Here is a 26,370-nt window from a genome sequence, read left to right as displayed (position 1 = left end):
AATGTCTTCCTCCTGACATTTGTTCTCGATTGTCCTTTCACCAATTTTAACCTACACCTCCGAGCATAACTTGAAGTATAGAATCACAGAATCTCACATCACAGAAGGAGGCCATTCAGCCCATCGTGCCTGTGCCAGCTCTTTGAAAGAGCTGTCCAATTTAATCCCACAACCCAGCTTTTCCCCCATAATTCTGCAAATTAGTCCTCTTCAAGTACATGTCCCATTCCCTTTTGAAACATACAAATATATGAATTAAGAGCAGGAATAGGCCATTTGGCCCCTCGAGCCTGCTCTGCCATTTGCTAAGATCATGCCTGATCTATTGTGACCTCAACCCTACTTTCCCGTCTATCTACTATAACCTTTGACTCCCTTATTAATCAGGAATCTATCTAACTCAGCCTTAAAGATATTCAATGACCCTGCCTCCACCACTCTCTGGGGAAGGGAGTTCCGCAGACTCATGACCCTCTGAGAGAAAAAATTTCTCCTCATCTCCATCTTAAATGGGAGACCCCCTATTTTTAAACTGCGGCCCCTAGTTCTAGTCTCTCCCACAAGGGGAAACGTCCTCTCAGCATCTACCCCTTCAAATCCCCTCAGGATCTTATGTTTCATTCTTCTAAACTGCAGTGTATACAGGCTCAACTTGTCCAAGCTTTCCTCATAAGATAACCCCCTCATCCCAGGAATCAATGGAGTGAACCTTCTCTGACTGCCTCTAAAGCAATTATGTCCTTTCTTAAATAAGGAGACCAAAACTGCACACAGTTTCTACGGAACCTGCTTCCACCATCCTTTCAGGTAGTGTATTCTAGATCATAACAACCCTCTGCGGGAAAACTTTTCTCCTAATTTCCCTTTTAGTTCTTTTGCCAATTAATTTAAATCTATGACCTCTGGTTACCGACCCACTTGCCAGTGGAAACAATTTCTCCCTATTTGCTCTTTCAAAACCCTTCATTATTTTGAATACCTCTATTAGGTCTCCCCTTAACTTTCAAGGAGAACAATCGCAGCTTCTCCAATCTCTCCACATGCTGAAGTCCCTCATCCCTGGTATCATCTTGGTAAACCTCCGCTGTACCCTCTCCAAGTCCTTTCTCATAACTCAATCCTTTGAAGCTGGGAATCAATCTTGATGCTTTCACCTGCTTTACCTCTGTGGCTTTATGACTTGGTGACTGAACACAGTACTCAAGTTGTGGTGTGACCAGGTTCAGCATGACATCTTCTGACATATGCTTAATTGATCTAGCAATATAATTAAGCATTTTATGTGCTTTTATTTAATTGCTGCCCCACAGTGTTTTGACATGCCTATCACTATCCAGAACAGAACCCTTTCCACTTTACCCTCAACTATTTCTATTTTATACTTATGATACCCAACTTTCCTCCCAATATATATTATCTTGCACTTGTCTGTATTGAGTTTCATCTGACACCAATTTACTCAATTGTAATTTTATCTAATTCCTTTTATAGGCCCCTCACTATTTCCTCCGACCTTGATTTTTCTGCTTAACAAAAAACTACAGCGATAACTGATGAAGCCTGCCATGGCTACTCTTTCCTCAATAAAGAAACACATCATTTCAGATGTGCTGTTATTACTGGGTTAGTCCCAGAGGGTTAGGCCAGGGAATTTCATGTGGTGCAAAGAAGCTCATGATTTCTTTCTGTGCATCCTCTCCGCTTGAGTGCTTGTTCATGGTTGTAAAGCGGGAATCCCTTCATTTCTCCTTCTATTGTGATATTCAAATGAGCACTGACAGCGGAATGATAGCCCCAACGGACCCTGCATCAGCATCTGCATCCAGTGCTAAACCCTCACAATGGCTTGTTTCACTTCACTCACTGCGTAGTTGAACATGTCGTCTAATCTGATCTGGCAATGGACACTTTTTAGCTGATTCTAATGTTGAAACTGGTAAAAGGATTTTATATACAGTCAAAAAAAATAGTCCATTGCGTTCTTCTGAATGACACATTGGCCCCAATTATAACTTCCTCTGCCTGGCAGAAACCGGGCTGGGTGGCAGGTAAAATAAGGCCAATCACTTACCCCCTCTGATCTCGCCCGCCTTCCCGCCATGTCCCGATCTTAACTCACCTACCACCCCCCCCCCCCCCCATTAAAATCGGAGCCATTGTTGTCTCGAGCTGGCCAATGGCAAGTAAATGTAGTTTGACAGGGTTGTGTTAGCCCACACCATAAATCCTAATAGCAAACCACTCTTTCCTAAACCCCCCCAAAGGTATTCCTTTAGGGGGTTGTCCCTGTTATGCGGATGATATCAAATGACGGTGGTAAATAGATTAATTCTCTTTTTGTTCATTATTCATCAAATGAAGTTACTCTCCGCAGGTCATGTTACCTGTCCTCTTTTCCTCTAGGCCATGGTCTGGTGAAAATTGGATTTCTGAGATTGGATTTAATTCATTGTGCAGGAACTGCGTGGTATTGTATCAAAATTGTGAAAGTGTATCTGAACCTTAAGGGCATTCCTATTGACTTTTAAAAAATTGTTTTGCACTGTGAGCTTTCTCATTTCTCCTTTTTTGGTAAAGTAATTTAAAATATCTCTCTTTCCCCTATTGTGAGTCTACGCACATTTTAGATAAGATTGTGATATGCTTCCAGTTCTTTGCCAATGTGATTTTGCAGATGGCCATTAGGGAATTAGCAACAATAGTCTCTGATCCTTTGATTGTCTGTCCCTCCCCTGACCCACTCATCACCTGTCCGATGGCACAGTTAATACTGGGAACTTGTCACACAGGAATCATGGTACCAAATTAATGATTGCCTCATAGGAAGATAGGAGCAGCAGTAGGCCATTCAACCCTTCGAGCCTGTTCCGCATTCAATTAGATCATGGCTGATCTGTTTTTTAACTCCAGTTACCCACTTTGATTCAATCTCAGTTTTGAAATTTTCAATTGATCCCCAGCCTCAACATCCTTTTGGGGGAGAGAGTTCCAGATTTCCACTACCCTTTGTGTGAAGAAAGTGCTTCCTGACACCACCCCTGAACGGCCTAGCTCTAATTTTAAGGTTATCCCCCCTGGTTCTGGACTCCCCCACCAGAGGAAATAGTTTCTCTCTATCTACTCTGTCATCGATATTCCAGTCCCTCATTCCAGCACTAGACTACATTCCCAATAAAGGTCTGTTCCACGCGCAGGGAGAACACAGTCGTATAGTATGGGATGAAAATCTCAGAAAAAGAAATGATGGGAATTTTCCCCTTTCAGCCTCAGAGAAAGAGCAGCAGAATAGGAATAGAGTCAACACCTCCAGTTAAAAAGCTGGCACCAGCACATGCGCTGTGGGTCAAGTAGAAATACATAGAATCTACAGCACAGAAACTGGTCTATGCCAGTGTTTATACTTCACACAAGCCCCCTCCCACACTAATTACCTATTCCTAACCTGTCCTCAAATCCCTCTATTCCCTTCCTAATCATATTGGTATCAAGCCTCCCTTAAATGCATCAACGTTATCTGCTTCAACTATGTGAAAGTGAGTTTCACATTCTCTCCACTCTCTTTAAATAAATTCCTCCTAAATTCTTTATTTGATCTATTGATGTCTATCTTTTATTAATGTCTCCTGTTTTAGGCTCAGCCTCAAGTGGAACCTGTTTCCCCACACTGCACCTATCGAGCCCCTTAATAGATGTCTTCTATTTTCCAGAGAAAAGAGCCCCCAACCTGCTCAATCTTTCCTGATTCTTGCATCCTCTCAATTCTGGTAACATCCTTGTATATCTTTTCTGGGCTTTCTCCGATGCTTCAATATCCTTTATTCGCAGAATGGAGACCAGAAGTGCCAGAATTCCTGATTCTGTACAGTAAATTTTCATCTTCACCGAATGGGATGGTAATCTGGCAGAGCAGATCGACCGCCCTTGTAGAACCTGTCTGATTTTCACCGCGTTGGTATCAATGGGATGAAAATCGAACGGGTTATATAACAGATTACCACCCCATGCAGTGATGAAAATATACCCCCGTGATACATGACTTATTTATGTTAAAAATGAAAGATAAAGGGGGCAACTTAAAGGGGAGAAATCTGCTTCTTCATCATCAGTTATGAGCAGTCGGATTTTCATATAACTGTTTCTACAATGATGCTGCATCTGCGACTTTTGAAACTAATGTTCACAATAAATCACTTGGCAGATGATTTATGTGCAGTCTGTTATGTGCAATAGACAAAAGATATTTCTGGTGATATAGAATTTACAAAGCTGAGAGGTTGCAAACATCAGCAAAGACTGAACAGGCTGGGACTCTTTTCTCTAGAAAAGATAAGGCTGAGGGGTGACCTAATAGAGGACTTTAAAATCACGAACGGGTTTGATAGGGTAGACGTGGAGAAAATGTTTCTGCTTAAGGGGAATACAAAACTAGGGGTCATAAATATAAGATAGTCACTAATAAATCCAATAAGGAATTCAGTAGAAACTTCTTTACCCAGAGAGTGATTACAATGTGGAATTTGCTACCACAAGGAGTAGTTGAAGGGACCAGCATAGACACATTTAAGGGGAGGCTAGATAAACATATGAAGGAGAAAGGAATAGAAGGATATGCTGATCGGGTTAGATGAAGTAGGGAGAGAGGAGGCTCGTGTGGAGCATAAACACTGGCTTAGACTAGTTTGGCCGAATGGCCTGTTTCTGTGCTGTATATTCTACGTATGATGTTTGAATTAAAAACATTTTTATGATGTAACAAAAATAATGTTGAGTTAGTAAAGTAAATTTTAATGGATAAAATTGGGCAGTAATATAATTTAAGGAAGCAGAGCTATCCTGCAAAAAAAACTTTTGTTCAACTCAATTTTTTTAAAAAGTATTATATATACACCACCAGGTGATTCATATTAAAAAAAATCTCTATTTGTAAAATATTTCTCTTTTTTATTTAAGTCTCCTGAGCCTTGCTTCAAAATTTGAGAGGTTTTTAATGAGGTAAATCAGAATAATTAATTCCACCGGTGGGTGAGACGGTAACGAGAGGGCATAAATTTAAAATCATCACCAAAACAACAGAGCGGGGAGATTAGGAGAATTTTTTCTTCTACAGAGGGTGGTTAGGACATGAAACATTCTGCCAGAAATGGTGATGGAAGCAGAACCCACAACAGATTTTAAAAGAGGAGTGGATAAACATTCAAAAAAAGAAAAAAAATTCAACAGCTGTGGAAAAAGGGCAGGACAGTGGGACACGGTGGACAGATCGTTCTGTAAACTTCTACCGTTATGAGAACCTAACCCGCTTTGGTAGGAAGCCGGGGCGATGAGACTGGCTGCCCATTTTACACACTGCCTGATTTTACTTTCCATTGAAGTCTGATCTGATCGTCTTAGCTACCTACTGGGTGAGTTAAGGCAAAATTACTCCATTCATTTAAAAAGGAATTGGATAAATATTAGAGGGAACAGAATACAAAAGAAAGGATTGGCAGATCGGATATGTGTAGGTAGGTCCAGTTAAAGAGCTCACAGCAGCACAACCACAATGGGCCAAACGTTCTCCTTCTGTGCTGTAATGTCGATGATTCATTCTGTGACTGAGGCAATGGGTAGGTCATTTGCCCTCGAGACTTCATCTCTGCTATCGTCTGACTAACATTTGTCCTGTTCTGTTTTTTGCGCCCTCTGCACACTGTCCTCGGGAAATCACACTCACGGGTTCCATATCATATCATGCGGTGTGTTGATATTTCTATCTGCTGTGCCAACCGGCTGGCTGCTATTGTTTCCTTTTGTTCGTAAATGAAAGGACAACCAATTAAAGAAAAATTGAATAAAGTCAAGTCATTAAAAACATGCTATCCTGATTTATAACTAAAAGAAAATTGTTGCCCAGTAACATTGAAAATGTTCATGCCATGTGTGTGCCATGTTTGCACCAAACTGAGGAAAGTAAAGGTACAGTGTAATAATAGTCAGCTTCTACAGAACAGTGGCTGCTTTAGAGTTCCGAATCCTTGTAGGGTCGAGCGTAGGTGTTTGGAATGTGGGAACTGCTGGAATAAAAAAGACCAAGATCCATCTAGTTCTCCTTCTACCATCCCGGTAATCGTTCAGGCTGTGCAAAGTCAGCCATACAAGTTGATCCTCAACTTTGCCCATGTTCTATTTCAGTTCATCATGCTGACCTATATCTTCATGTTGGCCTGGCTGGGAGTGACGGCCTTCACCTCGCTGCCTGTCTTCATGTACTTCAACATCTGGACGCTCTGCCAGAACGTCACCATCATGGAGTCCACCAATCTCTGCTTTGATCTCCGTCAGTTTGGTACGTAACAGCTCAAATTGAGCAATGGAGTAAAAATATGTAAGAATGTTTACACTTCAATTTGAATGTTCATCGTTTCTCTCCTCACCCATTCCTAAGGCTCAGCTGGTAGCACTCTCGCCTCAGAGTCAGAGAGTTGTGAGTTCAAGTCCCACTCCAGAGACTTGAGAGCACAAAATCCAGACTGACACTCTAGTGCAGTACTGAGGGAGTGCTGCGCTGTCGGAGGTGCCGTCTTTCAGAAGAGATGTTAAACCGAGGCCCCGTCTGCCCTCTCAGGTGGACGTAAAAGATCCCATGGCATTATTTCAAAGAAGAGCAGGGGAGTTCTCCCCGGTGTCCTGGCCAATATTTATCCCTCAACCAAAAAACCAGTAAAACAGATGATCTGGTCATTATCATATTGTTGTTTGTGGGATCTTGCTGTGCGCAAATTGGCTGTCACGTTTCCTACAAAACAACAGTGACTACACTTCAAAAGTACTTTATTGGCTGTAAAGGGCTTTGGAACGTCTTGAGGTTGTGAAAGACGCTGTATAAATGCAAGTCATTCTTTCCTTCTTTCTTTCTTTCTATCTTTCTATCTAATGTTAATTTGTACTTCAGGGAAAGTAATCTTGCTTTTTTGCCTTAATGTTTGAATTGTCTTACTATGATATGATATATGATATGATTGATATGATGTAATATATAATTGACATGATATGATTGATATGATTATATATGATATGTGATACGATATATCATGATACGATATATGATTGATCGATATATGATATGTTATATGATTTATATGATATATATGATATGATATGATTAATATATGTTATATATGATATGATTTGACGATATGATATACGATATGATTGATTCGATACAGTACGATGACCTACCTTGCCATGTAACTGTTCCCTTGAATTGCATTTTATGATTAACAAAATAAACCCCTTCACACTGTGGCTGTAGATTCCTAACGACGGTTGATTAGCGGACTTTTCTGTTTCAGGTATTGTGCCTATTCATGAGCAGAAGACAGTCTGCACCTTGAATGAGAACTTCAGCAAGCTGTGCCAATCCAACGATGTAAGTCCATTCCAGAGTTGATAGTCCATGGTAACAAACACTGAATACTGAGTAGATGTTCATTCTGGGATCTTGCCCATCCTGCTGTACATCTATATATCAAATTCCAAATTCTTCGTGGGACACATACTTCCTGCCCGCAAACCACATTTCCTGTTGTGATTTTTGATCACGTTTTTCTGTTTCCCATTCAATTTTGCTACGTCAATTGTTATAATGTAGTTACAGGCTCTGGCCGTGAGATGGCTCTGTCTAGTGACTCTATCACCCAACTCTGTCACTGGCTGGGAGGGGAGTGGGATTTTAACCCTACCCACCAAGCTTAGACCGGGCAAGCGGGCAGTTAAAATGCCCCAGATTACTTACCTGCCCAGATCTCGCAATTTCCAATTTTAACTGATGCTTCTGGACAGGCGACTAAGCCTTGTTGGCCCCACAAGGAAAGTTTACGTCTCCCTGTCCCAAACTCCACCCCCCACCACAAGACTCCCTGGAACTCCATTCTGCACATTTACCTGGGTACCATCTAGAGGCCATGGGCTGCCCGATTTTCCAGAGGCCGGCAGCTTCTCCCCATTTAGATCCCACCCACTACAGGCAGGAAGTGAACCGGTGGCATGTTAATGAGGCCCAGCGTGGTCTAATACTGCAGTTGGTGGGTGGGACAATAACAGTAATTAAATCCTCCTCTTCCCACCACCACCACTGTCTTTCTATATAAAAAAACTTTGGCCCCAAACTTCCTGGGGCTGACGGGTTGTGGAAATCCTGCTTTCTGTCCAAAAGGGGGTGAGCTGGAATTTGGGATGAAACCCGATTCTGCTGAGGTTTCGCTCTTTTTGCCCTGGCCTTTTAAATTCCGGTATGGGAAGTTATGAGGGATAGGAGGGGATCTTCCGCCTGCCTCCTATGTCAAGGGGATGTTTCTGGGGGAGCTCTTAGCCTTCCTCGGGAAATTCCGCACTTTATGTCCTTTAAGACGCTCCTTAAAACCTACCTCTTCAGCCAAGTTTTTAGTCACCTGTCCTTATGTTTCCTTCCTTGGCTCAGTGTCAATTTTTGTCTGATTACGCTTTTGTGAACTGCCTTGGGACTTCTACTCTGTTAAATGCAAGTTGTTATTAGCCGTCACACCAAATAAGGGGTGAGAGCTGCGTGACTTCTTAAATATAGTGGAATCTAAAAGACTACAGCATTGATGTGGCCCAGTTGAAAGCATTCAAATATACCTGCGACATGAACTGTACCATCAGTGAAAGTCGCCAGGTCATTTCTGTGCAGCTTATGTTAAATCATTTTACCACAATAAACACTGCTGAAATTTTGCATTTTAGCTTTTGCTAAATGTCAGTCTCAGTGACCAATTTGAGATTGGTAAACATTTAAATTAACTTTAAGTCGGTTTAAAAAGTGCTCAGGAGACCTTAAGCCACCTCTAATCACTCCCCCCCCCCTTTCCCACCCCACCTCCATCCCCTTTAATACTTTTGAAACCTGGCTCGACTTTACATTGGAATTATGCTCCAATCTAGGTGGAGTGAGACTGCCACCTCCACCACTTTGGTCTGGAGTCAGGTCAGACCCTGACTGCAAGCTTAACATTACTGAGAAGAGGAAACTGCTATTAATGTAGCCATGATGTGGAGATGCCGGTGATGGACTGGGGTGGACAAATGTAAGGAATTTTACAACACCAGGTTATAGTCCAACAATTTTATTTGAAAATCACAAGCTTTTGGAGCTTTCCTCCTTCGTCAGGTGAGAGACTCACCTGATGAAGGAGGTAAGCTCCGAAAGCTTGTGATTTTCAAATAAAACTGTTGGACTATAACCTGGTGTTGTAAGATTCCTTATTAATGTTGCAGCAATGCGGTATACTGTGCCACTAAGTTCTGTACGAGTTATAGAAGAGAGATAAAATTTATCAAATATATTTCTATTGATTAAGACTAATTAAGAGGACCGATGGGTACATTGGAGTTGAAATTCCCCAAAGCGATATTTGGAACCTGTTTGGTTTGTCTAAAATTCCTCCATTCACTGTTTTACTGACTCCTTTGATGAAGCAAACAGTTTGATTGGTGAGCTGCAGGCATCACAGAGCCGAGTTTCAACCCTGTTATGTTTTCGTGTCATTTTTCGATTTCCTGACTGTTTACACTATGGACATCATGGGCATGATTTGACATAAGGACGTCTTTTATATTTTTTGTTGGTTTGCCATCCGACTGACTGGCCTGATTGGCAAGTTGGTCTCAGTCGGACTGGAGAGCAGCCAGGGAGAGGACTTCTTCAGGTAAGTCTTCAGGTAAGTCTTTGTTTGTATGGATGGGAGGGGAGGCATGGGTGGGCATGGGTTGGCACAAGGGCATGGATTGGTACGGGGCCATAGGTTGGCACGGGGGTCGTCAGTCGCGTGGGGAGTGTCGGGAGAGAGGGTCATCGCAGGGGCCTACGATCGTTGGGGGGGATTCAGGATCGGGGGTCCACGATCGTTGGGGAGGGGAATCAGGGTCGTGGGTCTGCGATTGGTGTTGGGGGTCTGCGATCAGGGATCGGGGGGGAGTCCGCGATTGGGGATCGGGGAGGGGGGAATCTGTGATCGTCGGGGGGGTCGCTGCAGGTAGGCTTGTTGGGCCTGAGGGAAGCCCTCCTGCTCCTCCCGGCCCACAAGCTGTTCCACAAAGGCACCTACCTGTTAGTCTCGGGCCTTCTCGCCTCCTTTCACGAGGTGTAAAAGAGAAAGCCAGCGAATCCCGACCCCTTGGAGGTTGAAGTCGGAAAATCTGGGTAAATGGAGGCCCGAAGCCTCCATGTAAGTTTTTAAGGCCCGGCCCGCCTCCTGGGAGCAGGTTGGTCGCCCACCCCCCGTCCTGCCCCGGTGAAAACTGGAAGTGGGCAGGTTAGGGGCAGGTCTGAAATGGTTGAAATTTTGAATTCCTCCCGCCCCAAACCCACCCGTTTTTCACGGTTAAAATCATGCCCCATATGTCTGTTATTTTATTCTCTTCTGCCTCCTAGCTAAACATGACGTTCCATTTGTTCATCGTGGCCCTGGCTGGAGCAGGTGCGGCAGTCATTGCTATGGTGAGTACAAAACGGAGGCCATTTTAAGACTAAGACTTAAGACAAGGCATGACCTGAATGTTGATGGGTACAATAAAGAGGTTATTTCACCTCATTAGTGCCATATTATCCTGTAAAAACTATTACAACTTCAAGTGGCAATGAAGTAAAATCGATAGGAGGAGACTGCTAAATAACTGTAGTTAGTTTCCATGGAGGCACATGTAAATCTCCAGTGACTGGTGGTGTGCTTATACTTTCGACTGCAGTGAAAATGATGGGTTCTTCTATATTATTGGATGGCTTTTATATCACAGGATAAGCTTATTAAAGTTGAAATATGCGATGATTGATTCTCTGTCGCAGAAGACAATCTCAGCAATAGCAATTGAAGATTCATTCAGTCATTACGTTAATATCCTCATGACTCAAAGTTGTAGTGCTACACGTACTGTAATTATATTTTACCTGAGTGCAGCTAGGAGATAAAGGAAACTATTTCTGGGCAAAATTGCATTGCTCCATTTGGAAGATATGTAGGCCTGGGCTTTCCTCTGCAATTACATCCAGACTTTTTTTTATTCGTTCATGGGATGTGGGCGTTGCTGGCAAGGCCAGCATTTATTGCCCATCCCTAATTGCCCTCGAGAAGGTGGTGGTGAGCCGCCTTCTTGAACTGCTGCAGTCCGTGTGGTGAAGGTTCTCCCAAAGTGCTGTTCGGAAGGGAGTTCCAGGATTTTGACCCAACGACGATGAAGGAACGGCGATATGTTTCCAAGTCGGGATGGTGTGTGACTTGGAGGGGAACGTGCAGGTGGTGTTGTTCCCATGTGCCTGCTGCCCTTGTCCTTCTAGGTGGTAGAGTCGGGGGGTTGGGAGGTGCTGTCATACACACGTAATCTGGGCACAAACCTATTACGTGGCTTGAAAATCTCAGAAATTTGGGCGTAAGTGAGTTATGCGTGTAACTAATTTACGCCCAAGCCTTCTCTAACTTTTTCTTCCATCCATCAAACCTTCCGTCCAAACGAAGCTCCGCCACAAAGCTGGCCATGCTCCCGACTCTCAAATGTGAGTATCCTCCAATTACGCTTGTTCGAGGGTCTCTCAACATTGCGACCAGATTTTCAGGCACAGCAGGAGACAAAGTCATTTTTGTGGTCGTCTAATTGGAATTTTTTGAGTGTTTGTAAAAAAATTATCTTCACTCAGGCGTGCTCTATATTTTCTGTTTCTTTTAATGCATTTTTATGGCAGAAGTAAAAGTCACATTAAAAATTGAAAAGCTTCCCAGGTTCTCAAACACACTGTGCCTGATGTGCATGAATGATGGTGAAATGAGTTGAGACTTAAAACTTTAAGAAGAAATGTACTGGTGTGGGTTCGGTGTTTACTTGGGCCCTGATTACGCTGCTTTATACCCATTTATGCCCATTTTATGCATATTCTAGTGAGATTGGGCGGATACTTGTGTGTGACTTGACATCGGCAAAATGGGCACAGCTCTGGACACAATTTCGGGTGTAACTTCCAGTTCAACTTCCGGGTAGTGCCCACAGAAGAAACTTCAGGCCGTTGTATCATGGCCAGCAGCGTGAAATGATCAATATCTCCTCGAGCAAGGCTGGCTACATAACGCCCCCTGTCACAGTAACATCCTCCGCCATAGTATCATAAGTATATTATACTGGCCTGTCTCATGATTCAGTACATAGAGGGCATCCATCAGGAGCAGTGGTTTATGGGGAAATAAAGCAGTCTAGCAGGCTACAAGTAAACGAGTTATAGAAGCTGCAACATCACTAGATCATTTTTCATGCCTCGGCCTCTCTGACGCCTGAAATAAAAACAGAAAATGCTGGAAGCCCTCAGCAGGTCAGGCAGAATCTGTGGAGAGAGTAACGTAGGGTTAACATTTCAGGTCGATGACCTTTCTCTGTTTGTGCAGCATTTTTGAACATGGATCTTAATTTTGGTAATTTAAAAAAAATAAGTGTACATTCACAGTGGCGGTGTAGTGGGAGGCAGGAAAAATCAACACACAAAAATTAAAAGAATATATAGTTATTAACTCAAAAATATTGTATAAAGCAAACTTCTATTGGAGGATTTTAAAACAAAAACATCTATGTCACAATTTTTTTGAATTAGAAAAATGTGTATTGACATTTCTGCGTGCTATTTTTAGCATAGTCCAATCATGTCAAATTCCCTTGTGCATTAATTTAACAGAATTACTAACCCCTAAATAGCACAGAGAGGAATTTCAACCCAATGGGTCTGCTTGGGGCCCATAAACTTCTTAGGGAAAATCCCCAGTAATATTGCAGACCTGTGCTGTGTAAATTTGTCATGTCATGCCGCCTTGCCATGATATATTCTATTTGGAATACCTTGATCTTAAAAACAAGATGTACAGTGTTTTAACACTAACACCCGTGAGTCTGACTCTCCGACCCGCACTCCTATCTCATGAGGATCCATGCTGGGAGCGGAGTCTCTCAAAATTACCGCCATATATTTTAAGCCATATTCATTGAATTGAAAACTGTTTCAGGATGTCACCGTGCTGTCGCAGCTGTGAACGTAAATTCCGATTTCCACTGGCGTACAGATTGTGCATCCCTGCGGCTGACCTCTTCACTTTGCCCCAGGGCAAGGAGCAGAGGTCAGTGCTGTTAACTGGATGGCTAATCCAGGGAACGAGAGTTCAAATCCCACCATGCCAGTTTGAGAATTTGAATTTTTTTTTAAAAAGCTGAAAATAATTTTAAAATACTGATGTCAGCAAAAGTGACCATGAAGCTGCCAGATTATCGTAAAAACCCAACTGGCTCACTAATGTCCTTTAGGGAAGGAAATCTGTCGTCCTTAACTGATCTGGCCTATATTTGGCTCTAGTTCCACACCTAGGTGATTGACTCTGAGTTACCCTCTGAAGTGGCCGAGCAAGTCACTCAGTTGTACAGGGCCAATTAGGGTTGGGAAATAAATGCTGGCCTTTCCAGCGATGCCCACATCCTGAGAATGAATTTTTAAACAAACCCTGTGTAAATTAAACTAAACCTTCACTGAAAATCGTTAAATATCCTGACAAGGATGCCAAGGCTTTGGAAGGAGTGCAGGGGAGATTTAATTGGATAGCTCTTTCAAGGAGCCAGCACAGGCACGATGAGCTGAATGGCCTCCTGTGCTGTACGATTCTATGGTTCTATGATTCTATGATCCTCCAGGCAAGTGGTGCAAGAATTGCTGGTTTGACTTCCTTCCTGAGCTCCTACCTATAAGAGACAAAAATAATAATTACACGGGACAACCAGGAGACACTGCGACATTCAACGCAGTCAACTGCAGCACAGTTGTGTGGGTACTCTTCAATTTTAACAGCAGTTGAACGTGAGATTTTTTTTAAAAATCCTCAATCTCATAGTGCTGTGGGTTTACTGGCAGCGAAGATTTGTGAGTTACAATCAGTGAGGCGCACGCGTGGCTGAAGCTATTTGTCTAGAAATGTATCCATGGAGTAATCTTGTCTGTTGCCAGATGCTCGCATGCACAGATAGATGGCACTTTCACAATGGGGTTAGATTGCGCATCATACTTCATACCGTGCGTGCAGGCTGTCACCGACCCCAATCCAAGTTGCTGTGGCACTCGCTCCGTTTCTGCAGGTGTACATGCAGCCAAGTCCATTGATATTTTTTGTGATTTGCGTTTTTTTTTTCTTATACTTGTAATCTTTTGGTTCCCTTTGCTCTGTGCCGCCCGTCGCTTCATGGCTGAGGCTGGGAACTTGGCACATGGAGAACGACCGTTGCCGTCAAGAAAGCATAGTGACGTTCATAAAATAGCAGGAGTACCCAATGACCCTGAAGTGTACGTGAATAATTCTTCTTTGGTTAATGCATTTTTCAGTTTAGCAGGTGTCGGATGAAGCGTCATTGATGAATATTAATTGTGTTGCGCTCTTAGAACTTGGCTACGGTATAATAGCAGAAAATTAAACCTAAGCCTAGAGATTACTGTTGCCGTTATTGTGTTCACAAAGCATCCCTCCGCCCGCTAGCGTGGTAGAGAATTTTAGTCACTTATTATAACATTTCCACCGAAATATCAACCGGAGGAATGTCATACAGGTGCGTTAAGGGTCCATCCACTAATATCACCAGCAGTAATTTCCACACTCTGGTGCTCAGACCCATGTTCCACAAAGACAGCAGTTTAGAAGCTTGCTGCATCTTCATCAATACCTTTTTAACCTGTTTCACTTCATGGGCTGGCAACCTCCGTGATTGAGAGAGGTGCGGAGGAGATTTATCAGAATGGTACTAGGGATGAGGGATTTCCGTTATGTGGAGAGAAAGTTAAGGGGAGATTTAGTAGAGGTGTTCAAAATTATGAAAGGTTTTGATGGAGTAGATAGGGAGAAACTGTTTCCACTGGTGGATGGGTTGGTAACCAGAGGACGCAGATTTAAGATAATTGGCAAAAGAAGCAGAGGGGCAGATGAGGAGAAATTCTTTTAAGCAGTGAGTTGTTACAAACTGGAATGCACTGCCTGAAAGGGTGGTGGAAGCAGATTCAATAGTAATTTCCAGAAGAGAATTGCATATATACTTGAAAAAGAAAAATTTGCAGGGCTTTGGGGAAAGAGCAGAGGGAGTGGGACTAATTGGATAGCTCTTTCAAAGAGCCAGTTCAGGCATGATGGGCCAAATGGCCTCCTCCTGTACTGCATGATTCTATGATTTAAGGTAATGCTTCTCCAGTAATGGCCCAGTGAATAGCTAAGCTACACAGACCAGGATGGTTGAAGTTTGATCTCCGGTTAGCTGATTGCAGCCAGGGTATCGTTACAATTGGCCCCCTCTGTTTGGGAAGAGAAAGCTAGGACGAGGGGGCACAGTCTCAGGATAAGGGGTCGGCCATTTAAGACTAAGATGAGGAGGAATTTCTTCACTCAGAGGGTTGTGAATCTTTGGAATTCTCTACCCCAGAGGGCTGTGGATGCTGAGTCGTTGAGTATATTCAAGGCTGAGATAGATAGATTTTTGGACTCTAGGGGTATCAAGGGATATGGGGATCGGGCGGGGAAGTGGAGTTGAGGTCGAAGATCAGCCATGATCTGATTGAATGGTGGAGCAGGCACGAGGGGCCGTATGGCCTACTCCTGCTCCTATTTCTTATGTTCTTAGCTGCCCAGGATTCCTGCTGTTGATTGCCATCCTGCAAACCCTTGTTGGAAGTTCATGAATGAGTACGGCTTCATGCTCAGCTGTGAGAGCTGCTATGGTGGAATAGCCTGTGACCCTCATCATTGAGGTTCACACATGAAGAATGGTCACTTTGATGGGGAGCCGTACAGCTGGAAGGACTCAACACTTTCAGGAAGACAGGGGAGAAATTTGGATGCGGTGGGGGGGGTGGGGAAAGAAAAATAAATAAATAAATAAGGCCTCGCCCCTCCCTATCTCTGTTACCTCCTCCAGCCCTACAACCCTCCGAAATCTCTGTGCTCCTTCAATTCCGGTGTATCCACGATTTTAATCGCTCCACCATTGGCGGCCGTGCCTTCAGCTGCCTAGGCCCTAAGCTCTGGAATTCCCTCCCTAAACCTCTCCGCCTCTCTACCCCTTTCTCCTCCTTTAAGACGCTCCTTAAAACCTACCTCTTTGACCAAGCTTTGGGTCACCTGTCCTAGTGTCTCCTTATGTGGCTCAGTGTCAAATTTTGTTTGATAATCGCTCCTGTGAAGCGCCTTGGGATGTTTTACTACATTTAAGGCACTATATAATTGCACGTTGTTGTTGTTAGAATATTTTACTATTATTGAAGCAGATTATTGGTCATGAAACACCAAAAAAAGCAATGCAGTATTACATAGAATTACATAGAATGTACAGCACATAATCTAGCCATTCGGCCCAACAAGTCCATGCCAATGTCTATGCTCCACACGACCCTCCTCCTTCCCTAGTATCCCATGCTACTCACTGAGATACAAGCAAGAGACTGTCACTTTAACAGAGGCTAAGAGAAGAATCTATCTAATAAATTAACCGGTGACATTTATTACTGTCACGAAAAAAAGATCCACAGACATGTTGGATAACGGATGCTGAAAACGGTGCCTCTGGCTCTTCGTGTTTAAATTAAACTTCTGAATAAGGTTCCTTATCTGACCTGGTTATCCATCTGTTTTCACAAAAACAGGCCATTTGCCTTTTGGCTTTGACATACAACTCTGCTGTAATGAAGGTTATCGTTCTGGAGAAACTACTGCACAAAATGAGCAAGGCATCTAAATACTCTCGAAATCCCCAGATTAAAGGTATCTTTATATCTACGCAGCTGCCCGACTGTACTAAAAACCACCCTAATGAAGTGTAACTAAAGAGTAAGGAGCAAGTGCTGAATTTGCCAGCACTGCAGGGCAAGATCCCAGGAATGCTTCAGTGAGCTTCATTCTACTTAAAGCTACAGGGCTCCACAATCTGCTTTAAGTTTTAGGGAGCACTCACCAAAGAAGCAAAGTCACCACGCTGAAAATATCTTGCTAGACTATAAGGGAGTGAGTGATATGATCTGCGGCGTAACAAAGTCATTGCATCACAAAGTGTATTATTACTGCTACTAAATTCCCGTCCGTCAGCTCAGCAGCGATGAAGGGACCAAATGAATTCACTCCACTGTTGTCGGTTCTGAACTAGCCAGGCCCCTTCAGTCATCTGTGTCTCTCTCTGTGACAAGTCATAGAATCATAAAATGGTTACAGCACAGAAGGAGGCCATTCGGCCCATCGAGCCCATGCCGGCTCTCTGTAAGAGTGATCCTTCCTTTCTTATTGTATCATTCTTGATTCTTTGCATCCTGGATGCTCCCAGTATTTCTCTCAACCAACTCATCTCTGCTGTTAGTATCTTTTGCTCGTCAACTTTTCTCATGTTCCAACACTCAAATCGGTATAATAACATGGGGATAACCATCGCCTCATTCGTTTTTAGCAAAATATCTTCAGCCTTCCATATACGGCTTAATCTTAAAAAAAAGCAGCAGGGTGTATTATGGAGTGTATTGTAAGTAGGAAAAAATTGCAAGTCACCACGGCTGTCCTGCAGTTTAGCTTTCAGAGCAGGGAGTCGATAGAACTGAAGACATGTCCAAATTCTTCATTTAGAACCGCACGACTTGGGAGGAGGCAGGGAGCAACTTCGCCCCCCCCCATTGGTAACTCTCATTAATGAAGCTGCAACTGTGACTTGACTTTACGTCGGTACAACAAAATAACGTCAGTCTGGCTTGGTTTTGTGTGTGTGTGAGACAGAGTGGTCCTAGGACAAACTCTCATGTTCTGTCAATCGCCCATACTGACTCCAATCACAAGGTGACGCCTCTCGGCTAGCTCTGTCGCGCGGATAAGCACCGACCGATCAGGGGCAACTTCCCTCATCGCCAGGCCTTGTAGGTGAATTTAGTAAATCCTGGAATGAAGTGGGGTGTTAACACCTTTCTGGTTTGGCACCGCCTTAGTGCTGCATGCAAGAGCAGGGGGAGTTCTCCCCGGTGCCCTGGCCAATATTTACCCCTCCACCAACATCAATCCCTCATACACATTATTATATGTGACCCCCTCCCCGCATCGCTCAAAGTATGCACTCAGGCGGGCCACCGAGGATGAAAGCTTGAATGCCCCTGACATAGAGGCTTTACCCATTTACACAAATCACTGCAGCACCTGTAGTATAGCTACCATCCAGTATAGTCTCTGAAGGACCTGGCTGGGTGCAGTATAAAGATGCTGATTGGATTGAAACTGAAATATATTAACTGCCTACGATATTTAATGATTACAGTGAGCTTCTTTTCCACTTCCCATACACAAACAATCCAATTTTCAGAGAACACCTTGTGCCGTAGAATGTTTTTTTGATTTGTTGTAATGAAAGTACTTGGAATGTGTCGTTTTCAGTTATTATGGTGACCGGTGCAGACATAGACCGTTAATATAGAACCTGCATTCCATTAAACAGATTGTCATCACATTTTTAAAAAAATGCTTGCTCAATGCAAAGAACAAATAGATTTACGCACGTACAGTAAAGGGACGTTAATTGCCTTAAGAAAAAGATGAGATGCCAGTAACACAGATCATTGAAGTGTCATGACCAGGTGCAGAAAATAATCAATATGGGTGATGGAATGCTGGCCTTTATATCTAGAGGACTAGAGTACAAGGGGGCAGAAGTCATGCTGCAGCTATACAAAACCCTGGTTAGACCGCACCTGGAGTACTGTGAGCAGTTCTGGGCACCGCACCTTCAGAAGGACATATTGGCCTTGGAGGGAGTGCAGCGTAGGTTTACTAGAATGATACCCAGACTTCAAGGGTTAAGTTACGAGGAGAGATTACACAAATTGGGGTTGTATTCTCTGGAGTTTCGAAGGTTAAGGGGCGATCTGATCGAAGTTTATAAGATATTAAGGGGAACAGATAGGATGGATAAAGAGAAACTATTTCCGCTGGTTGGGAATTCTAGGAGTAGGGGGCACAGTCTAAAAATTGGAGCCAGAACTTTCAGGAGTGAGATTAGAAAACATTTCTACACACAAAGGGTTGTAGAAGTTTGGAACTCTCTTCCGCAAACGGCAATTGATACTAGCTCAATTGCTAAATTTAAATCTGAGATAGATAGCTTTTTGGCAACCAAAGGTATTAAGGGATATGGGCCAAAGGCAGGTATATGGAGTTAGATCACAGATCAGCCATGATCTTATCAAATGGCAGAGCAGGTACGAGGGGCTGAATGGCCTACTCCTGTTCCTATGTTCCGAATTAACTTCTGCGGGCGTTCTTCCGATCGTCTACCATTACTTCAGAGGGGGATCGGTGCAAACCCCGGAGAAACAGCACGAGTGGCCGCTTACGCCGTTCCTTTGGGATTCCCGTCGATCTGTCGCTGAGGTTACGGCGGATGATCGGGGAGAAGCCCCTTCGAAAGTCTTTATGTGCAGGGTTGTGGAACTCAAAAGTAGGCATTGCGAAAATTGTTTTTGTTTTCTCGCTTAGAGACTGACCTTTATCCTCGGCTCTGGAACTTTTTATGTAAAATTGCAGTATCCGGGCAGCAAATTTCACCACACATGTCAGTTGTGGAAATTTGCGCAAACTTTTTGGAGGAACAAATTGTTGCTTTGCTCATGATGGCATCAGTGTGAGGCACCTGTGTGTGATCCCTCTCACCTGTGAGGTAAATTCTATATTAAGCAGCTTACTGTCAAGTAAGTTATATTACACTTAACATTTACTCCCTTCACCATCGGCGCACCATGGCTGCAGTGTGTACCATCTACAGGATGCACTGCAGCAACCCGCCAAGGCTTCTTTGACAGCACCTTCCAAACCCGCGACCTCTACCACCTAGAAGGACAAGGGCAGCGGGCACATGGGAACAACACCACCTGCACGTTCCCCTCCAAGTCACACACCATCCCGACTTGGAAATATATCGCCGTTCCTTCATCGTCGCTGGGTCAAAATCGAGGAACTCCCTTCCTAACAGCACTGTGGGAGAACCTTCACCATACGGACTGCAGCGGTTCAAGAAGGCGGCTCACCACCACCTTCTCAAGGCCTTGCCAGTGATACCCACAACCTGAGAATGAATTTTTAAAAAGTGGGATATCAACTTTGGTTTGATTTTATTGGAAATTTGAATGAATTTTGGTTTGGGCTGTTATAAAATTGTTATCAGACACTCCTGTGGATATTTTCTCCCTGGCACCTTGAAAATCCTGTGAGTGAGAGTTACAAATTATAATCTCGTACAGCCCCTAACCTTGCCGTGACTCTGGCTTCAATTTCTAACTCGTTGTTGCATCCTCACTTTAAGTATTACAAAGATTTAAATAATCCTCGCAGTCCTGGCTTGTGGTGTAATCACTTCGTGATGCTGAAGGAATATGGTATTTCCTGCTTTACTTTCATCCCATGACAATTTTTAATCTATTTGTATTGCAACATTTTCAGTGGCAATAAGTCACAGTATTAAATATGTACAATGCAATGGGATTTTATATATGTACTTTTTTTTGGAGCAGTGAGTTATTCCAGGAGCACGTGGATCATAGAATCAAATCGTACAGAGCAGAAGGAGGCCATTCGGCCCATCGTGTCAGTGCCAGCACATTCCACTGGCCGTTTGCCCGGATTCCGCTCTGGGGGGGAAAGTCCACTCCATTGTCTTGATGAAAAGTTAACTGTACACTTAAATGAAGAAGAGTGTGCTAAGGGCATATGGTAGTGTAGTGGTTATGTTACTAGACTAGTAATCCAGAGGCTTGGACTAATAATCTCAAAAGAACACGAGTTCCCATCCCACCAAGGCAATTAGAGAATTTGAATTCAATTTTTAAAAATCTGGGAATAACAAAAAAATCTGGAATCAGTAAAAGTGACCATGAAACTGTCGGATTGTCATAAAAACCAACCGGTTCTCTAATGTCCTTTAAGGAAGGAAACCTGCCGTCCTTACCCGGTCTGACTCCAGTCTCACACCAATATTGTTGCCTCATAACTGTGCTCTGAAATGGCCTTGTTGTCAGCATTCAGCTGCTCAAAGCCCACGTACAGCAACAGTGGGTAAAGTCAGTGCATGGTTTAGTCATGATTTGGGGATTGGATTCATGAAATCAAATTAAAAACCTGCAATCTTGAAATTGGCTCGTCAAAAAAACACGGCAAACCGATGAATTTAATAATATCTTCGGCAAATGTCCTATTTTGCATTCATTTGCTGAGAAAAACTTGAACCTCTGATATTGGCCATTCTCATTGAAACTCATGCACCGTGTAACACCGCTTTATAAAAAGTAGCTTTCAGCGTACATTAGTTTTTTCACCAAGACAGTGGGGTGGATTTCCCTCCCGAGTGGAATCCGAGCGGCCGACCGGCAGAATGTGACCACGGCCCAGTAGTCAAGACCAGGAGGCCAGGTCCATTTTGACGGCCGGGCCCTATTTGCACAGGGCTGGCGGGCTGTGGCCAACAACCAGGGCATCCCAGGGCAACCCACTGGCTCCAGGCCGGAAGTAGGTAGGTTCCTTAGGTGGCGGGGCGGTGGGTACATGATCTGCGGAGGAGAGGGAATTTGGAGTGATAGCATGCCCAGACTGGTCTTGTGGGGCTCGTGGGAACATTCCTGCTCCTCCTGGCCTCACAAAACTGAAGAAGGAAAACACCTTCGGCATCCTCTTCAGCTGGACCACCATTTGTCCCCTAATCGGGATCCCACATGCGTCATCGGACCCCGATTAGCGTTACAAATGGACCTACCGCCATCTTTCCACCATCTACAAGGCACAAGTCAGGAGTGTGATGGAATATTCTCCACTTGCCTGGATGAGTGCAGCTCCAACAACACTCAAGAAGCTCGACACCATCCAGAACAAAGCAGCCCGCTTGATTGACACCCCATCCACCACCCTAAACACTCACTCCCTCCACCACCGGCGCACTGTGGCTGCAGTGTGTACCATCCACAGGATGCACTGCAGCAACTCGCCAAGGCTTCTTCGACAGCCCTCACAAACCCGCGACCTCTACCACCTAGAAGGACAAGGGCAGCAGGCACATGGGAACAACACCACCTGCACGTTCCCCTCCAAGTCACACACCATCCCAACGTGGAAATATATCGCCGTTCCTTCATCGTCGCTGGGTCAAAATCCTGGAACTCCCTTCCTAACAGCACTGTGGGAGAACCTTCACCAGATGGACTGCAGTGGTTCAAGAAGGCGGCTCACCACCACCTTCTCAAGGGCAATTAGGGATGGACAATAAATGCTGGCTTTGCCAGCGACGCCCACATCCCATGAACGAATAATAAAAATCCTGACTCCGGGGTTGGTGGGGGGAGGCACTCCAGGCGTCCAGCATTAGGCCCCAGGAAACATTGCCGCGGCCACGCTGATGGCAGTAGGTCATTACCACCATTTTCAGGGCACTACAGCCTCGTTTCCACTTGAAAACTCAACCCAACATTTCTCCGTTGTCCTTGTACCTGATTCATACATATGGCCTGTTTGATTACAAACTGATGCTTGTTGTTGGGACCATTGGCACCAAGTAGGTCTGAGCAAGTCTCAGTCTGCTGTTGCTCTGAGGCTTCCAAGCAAAACGTAACTGGCGAGACTCGTCCCATGCTGAGTACAGGCCTGTTTTACAAAGCTAATGGTTGCAATATTTGATCTCTCTCACTTAACCTGCACTGAAATCGTTTCCAGCCTTGACTGACAGGCATTTAAATCTCGGGCGTTAGGCCCAGTCCACTCCATCGTGATTACTCATCAAGGTCTAATAATAGTTTTAGGTAAGTAGTCATGTGTAGAACTTTGAGTTGTAGTCGGGGATTAGCCAATCCAGGAATAGCTGCACGCCCAATGAAATAATGAGGATGAAATAAACAGTCTGTCATTCATGAAATCTAATGAAGAGCACTCAGAATGAAAAGAGATTGGGGAGAGTACTTGGTATATTAAATTGGTATTGCAAAACTTGGTATAATCACACTTTATGTAAAATGGAAGACTAACATTATCAGGGGATCCTTGTTTCCATTCATTGAACCTACTTGTATGGCTGGGTTGTTTTTAACCTTTCACCTTCCTTGTCTGCTGTTACATTGTTTACTTTTCTGCTTTGTGAACCTTTTCCTTTCCTTTCCATATTTGCATGAAGTCTTTTTCTTTCATTCCTTTTTTCTTTCCTGTACCGTTGCCCAGGTTGGCAGCCAATCTGTTTCCTTCCATCCCCACCACCCCCCACTCCGATCTAGCTGACTGAGGGCAGCCGGCTCACTCGCTGCTGACCCTAGCTTTCCAGGTCTCCACTTCGTGCCTCCTAGATCGGGAAGTTACCGTGTGGGGGACCACTGGCCTGAGCCGACATTCCTGTCATTCTGCTGCCCAGCACATTAGAGAACTGTTACCACGTGCCAAGATTTAACAGTTTCATTTTTAAATTGTCATCACTACAATTCCCTTAACCATTTTGTTTTGTGCAGGAGTGCATTCGCGTGTGTGTGTATACATGTGTGCATACTTGTGTATGTATATAAATGTGTATATGCGCATGTGTGCATGTGCGTACATGCGCTGCATGTGTAGACGTGTGTATGCAGGTGCATGCCATGCACACGTGTGTATATACATGTGTGCATGCACGTCTGTGCGTATACATGTGTGCATGCATGTGCATGTGTATGTGTGCTCGCTGGTGCGTGTGTATATGTGTGCGTGCAGGTACGTGCATGTATCTGCTATACTATTACTACCATACCTGTGTTTGCCACTGAGCTTGCCTGTCACTAAAGATCCCCCCACCCTGTATTTTGTCTTGCAGGTTCATTACTTAATGGTGCTGTCTGCCAACTGGGCCTATGTGAAAGACGCCTGCAGAATGCAAAAGTACGAAGATATCAAATCAAAGGAGGAGCAGGAGCTGCATGACATCCACTCCACCCGCTCAAAAGAGCGGCTAAATGCTTACACATAAAGAGACCCGCCCCCTCGCTAACACCAGTTACTGCTTTGTGTTTGACTAAAGCTTAACAACTGACTCACGACCCTGGTTACTGGTTCAGTAAGTTCCTATGCGACTTGACCACGTGTTTTTAAAACAATAAAGTGATCAAAATCTGAAAGCCTTGTCATTTGGGACAGGGTTAGCCCTCTCTTCACTCATACAGAGATTTCAATTCGATCGGATTTGTGAAACATTTTTCCGGTCGATTTTTTTTAAAAGAGACTTTGGTATTTGTCATTTTTTTAAAAAACTCTCTTTCTTTCCTTTATTTTTACTGATAAGAAGTTTGTAAAAGGACCACATATCAAGGGGAGAGGAGGGGAGGGCGGGAGACTCTGGGAGATTACTGTTGCTGATTTTATCGTACAAACGCTTAATGCACTTGTATCGAATTCCTCTCTCTGTTATTTTAATGGAGTTTCTAACTCATTTATTGCAAATGGGTTATCGCCTCTGTTAAAAGAGAGGGATTTGATACCAGTGTAATAACCGTTCATATTATACATCACCTGCAGTAATTTCCAGGCTTACTACTTTATTCTTTATTTAAGTTTCCTGGTGCAAGATGTTCCTTGGAAATAGTTGGGACCTGATGAATTCCTGACTAACAATTATGTTCATACTGGGCTTTTTTTTATAACAACATTACATCCTGAATTTTTATAATTATACGATGACCCACCAGTTCAATATTCATTTTTAATAACATGGGATTGAAGAATTTTTGCCAATCTTTTCGCCTTCAATGACTCGATTCACTGATAATTAGTGCATGGCGACTAAAATGGGTCAAATTCCATAAAGGCTGTCCCTGTATAGGCCCTAGGTATACCTGCCTTTTGGTGGGATACGTGGAACATTCTTTGTTCCAGTCCTACTCAGGTCCCCTCCCTCACCTCTTTACCCAGCACATTGATGACTTGTACCTGCTTTCTACTCTCGCCCCGAACTGGAAAATCTCACCATGCAGAAATTCCACGGTTACTGGAGGTAAAAAGAGAAAAAAAAAAGACCTGAAACGTTAACCTGTCATTTCTCCTTTTTTTTTTTGAAGCCTGACAGGCCTGCTGTGTATTTCCAGTGAGGCCATTTTGATTAAATGGGATTGCGGGGACTTTTAGCAGCATTTTTTTGTTTGGAGATCGCATTCCGTAATTCCATCCACTTACGATTAGAGCCATTTGTTTATGGCGACCGAACGAGTCTAGTTCCATTTTTGATTGCTTTGGATTCTGGGAATTTTTTTTATATATATAACTAGCGCGACTGGATTTCTGCCTGTTTTCCTGTGAACGCTGGTTTCGGGGCGGGGTGGGGGTGGGGTGGGGAACGTTCTCATGAAACGCGGAGGCGCCATCAAGGCCCGACAGGTTTCACACTGAATAATGGAAATGTTATCCTCACAGTGAGTGCGCTTTACAATAGGTGCCGCAAATGTAACCCGTTTCATAGGAGCTTACTGCTACAGGACACACTCACACATTCTGTCTGTTTAGGTTTTTTTTCTCTTCACTGTCGCGTTTTTTTTTTGGCGAGAACTTTACTCGAGCACTTCACAACGAAGGGGGAGAAAAAATATAATGTTCGGGTGGGGGGTTTATTTCAGTTCGGTTCCAACAATAAATATCTGCTTCGGATCAACCGTTGGCAGTTTAATCGAGCGGCGTAAAATAGTCTCACATGTAAAGAAATATGTAGTACCTGACATGACTGGAAAAACAAAAAAAAAAGGAATCTTTCATCGTGAACATAATCCTGCCGCCAAATGGCAAACGTTGATGTTAAATATTTAGAGAGCTAGTTTGACGAGGGAAAAATTTTAATAAGAACATCCAGTGAAATTTGTAACGTAAAAGTCATTGAGAGCAATCCATCAATACTGGACCAAAATGGGTGTGTTGAATTTTATTCTGTATTGCCTATTGATACTGCTGTATGTATGCAGTACGGTGTCTCCCTAAACCCTGTAGCCTGAACAAGATCTTCATTGATGTTTTTGGAAGTAAAATCCTAGTTTGTTTTTTTTTTGGTCCACTTCTTGGACCCATTGTGGGCTATGGTGAGCTGTTTCCTGGTGTAAGTGCATTTATAATGAAGTTAAAAGGAATTGAGATCTGCTTTATACTGTAACAGTCATGCAACATTTGGTAATTTCTAAGCGTTTTCTGTATTAGATAAGAACTTTGACGGTAGCTGTTAATCGTGGCATGGTTATACACTAGATATGGGGATCGTTATTCGAGAGTCGACAGCAAGTCTTTTTTTTAACACTAGGCTGTCTTACGGTTGTGTGCAGTATTATGGTTCCTATGC

At 43.7% G+C, this 26,370-nt stretch overlaps 1 protein-coding gene across 1 annotated transcript in view; it reads left to right on the top strand.

Moving 5' to 3' along the window:
- Positions 1-24,343, top strand: part of gpm6ab (glycoprotein M6Ab) — a 32,938-nt gene extending 8,595 nt beyond the window's left edge. Inside the window, exons 2-5 of the mRNA XM_067982127.1 lie at positions 6,172-6,325; positions 7,332-7,408; positions 10,430-10,495; positions 23,875-24,343. Of these exons, the coding sequence (XP_067838228.1) occupies positions 6,172-6,325; positions 7,332-7,408; positions 10,430-10,495; positions 23,875-24,027 (450 nt within the window). The 3' untranslated portion in view covers positions 24,028-24,343. The remainder of the gene's footprint in view (positions 1-6,171; positions 6,326-7,331; positions 7,409-10,429; positions 10,496-23,874) is intronic.
- Positions 24,344-26,370: the final 2,027 nt, after the last annotated feature.

The sequence above is a fragment of the Heptranchias perlo genome, chromosome 4 (genome assembly GCF_035084215.1).
Source record: "Heptranchias perlo isolate sHepPer1 chromosome 4, sHepPer1.hap1, whole genome shotgun sequence".
NCBI lineage: Eukaryota > Metazoa > Chordata > Chondrichthyes > Hexanchiformes > Hexanchidae > Heptranchias > Heptranchias perlo.
This window is presented reverse-complemented; position numbering and strand designations above follow the sequence as displayed.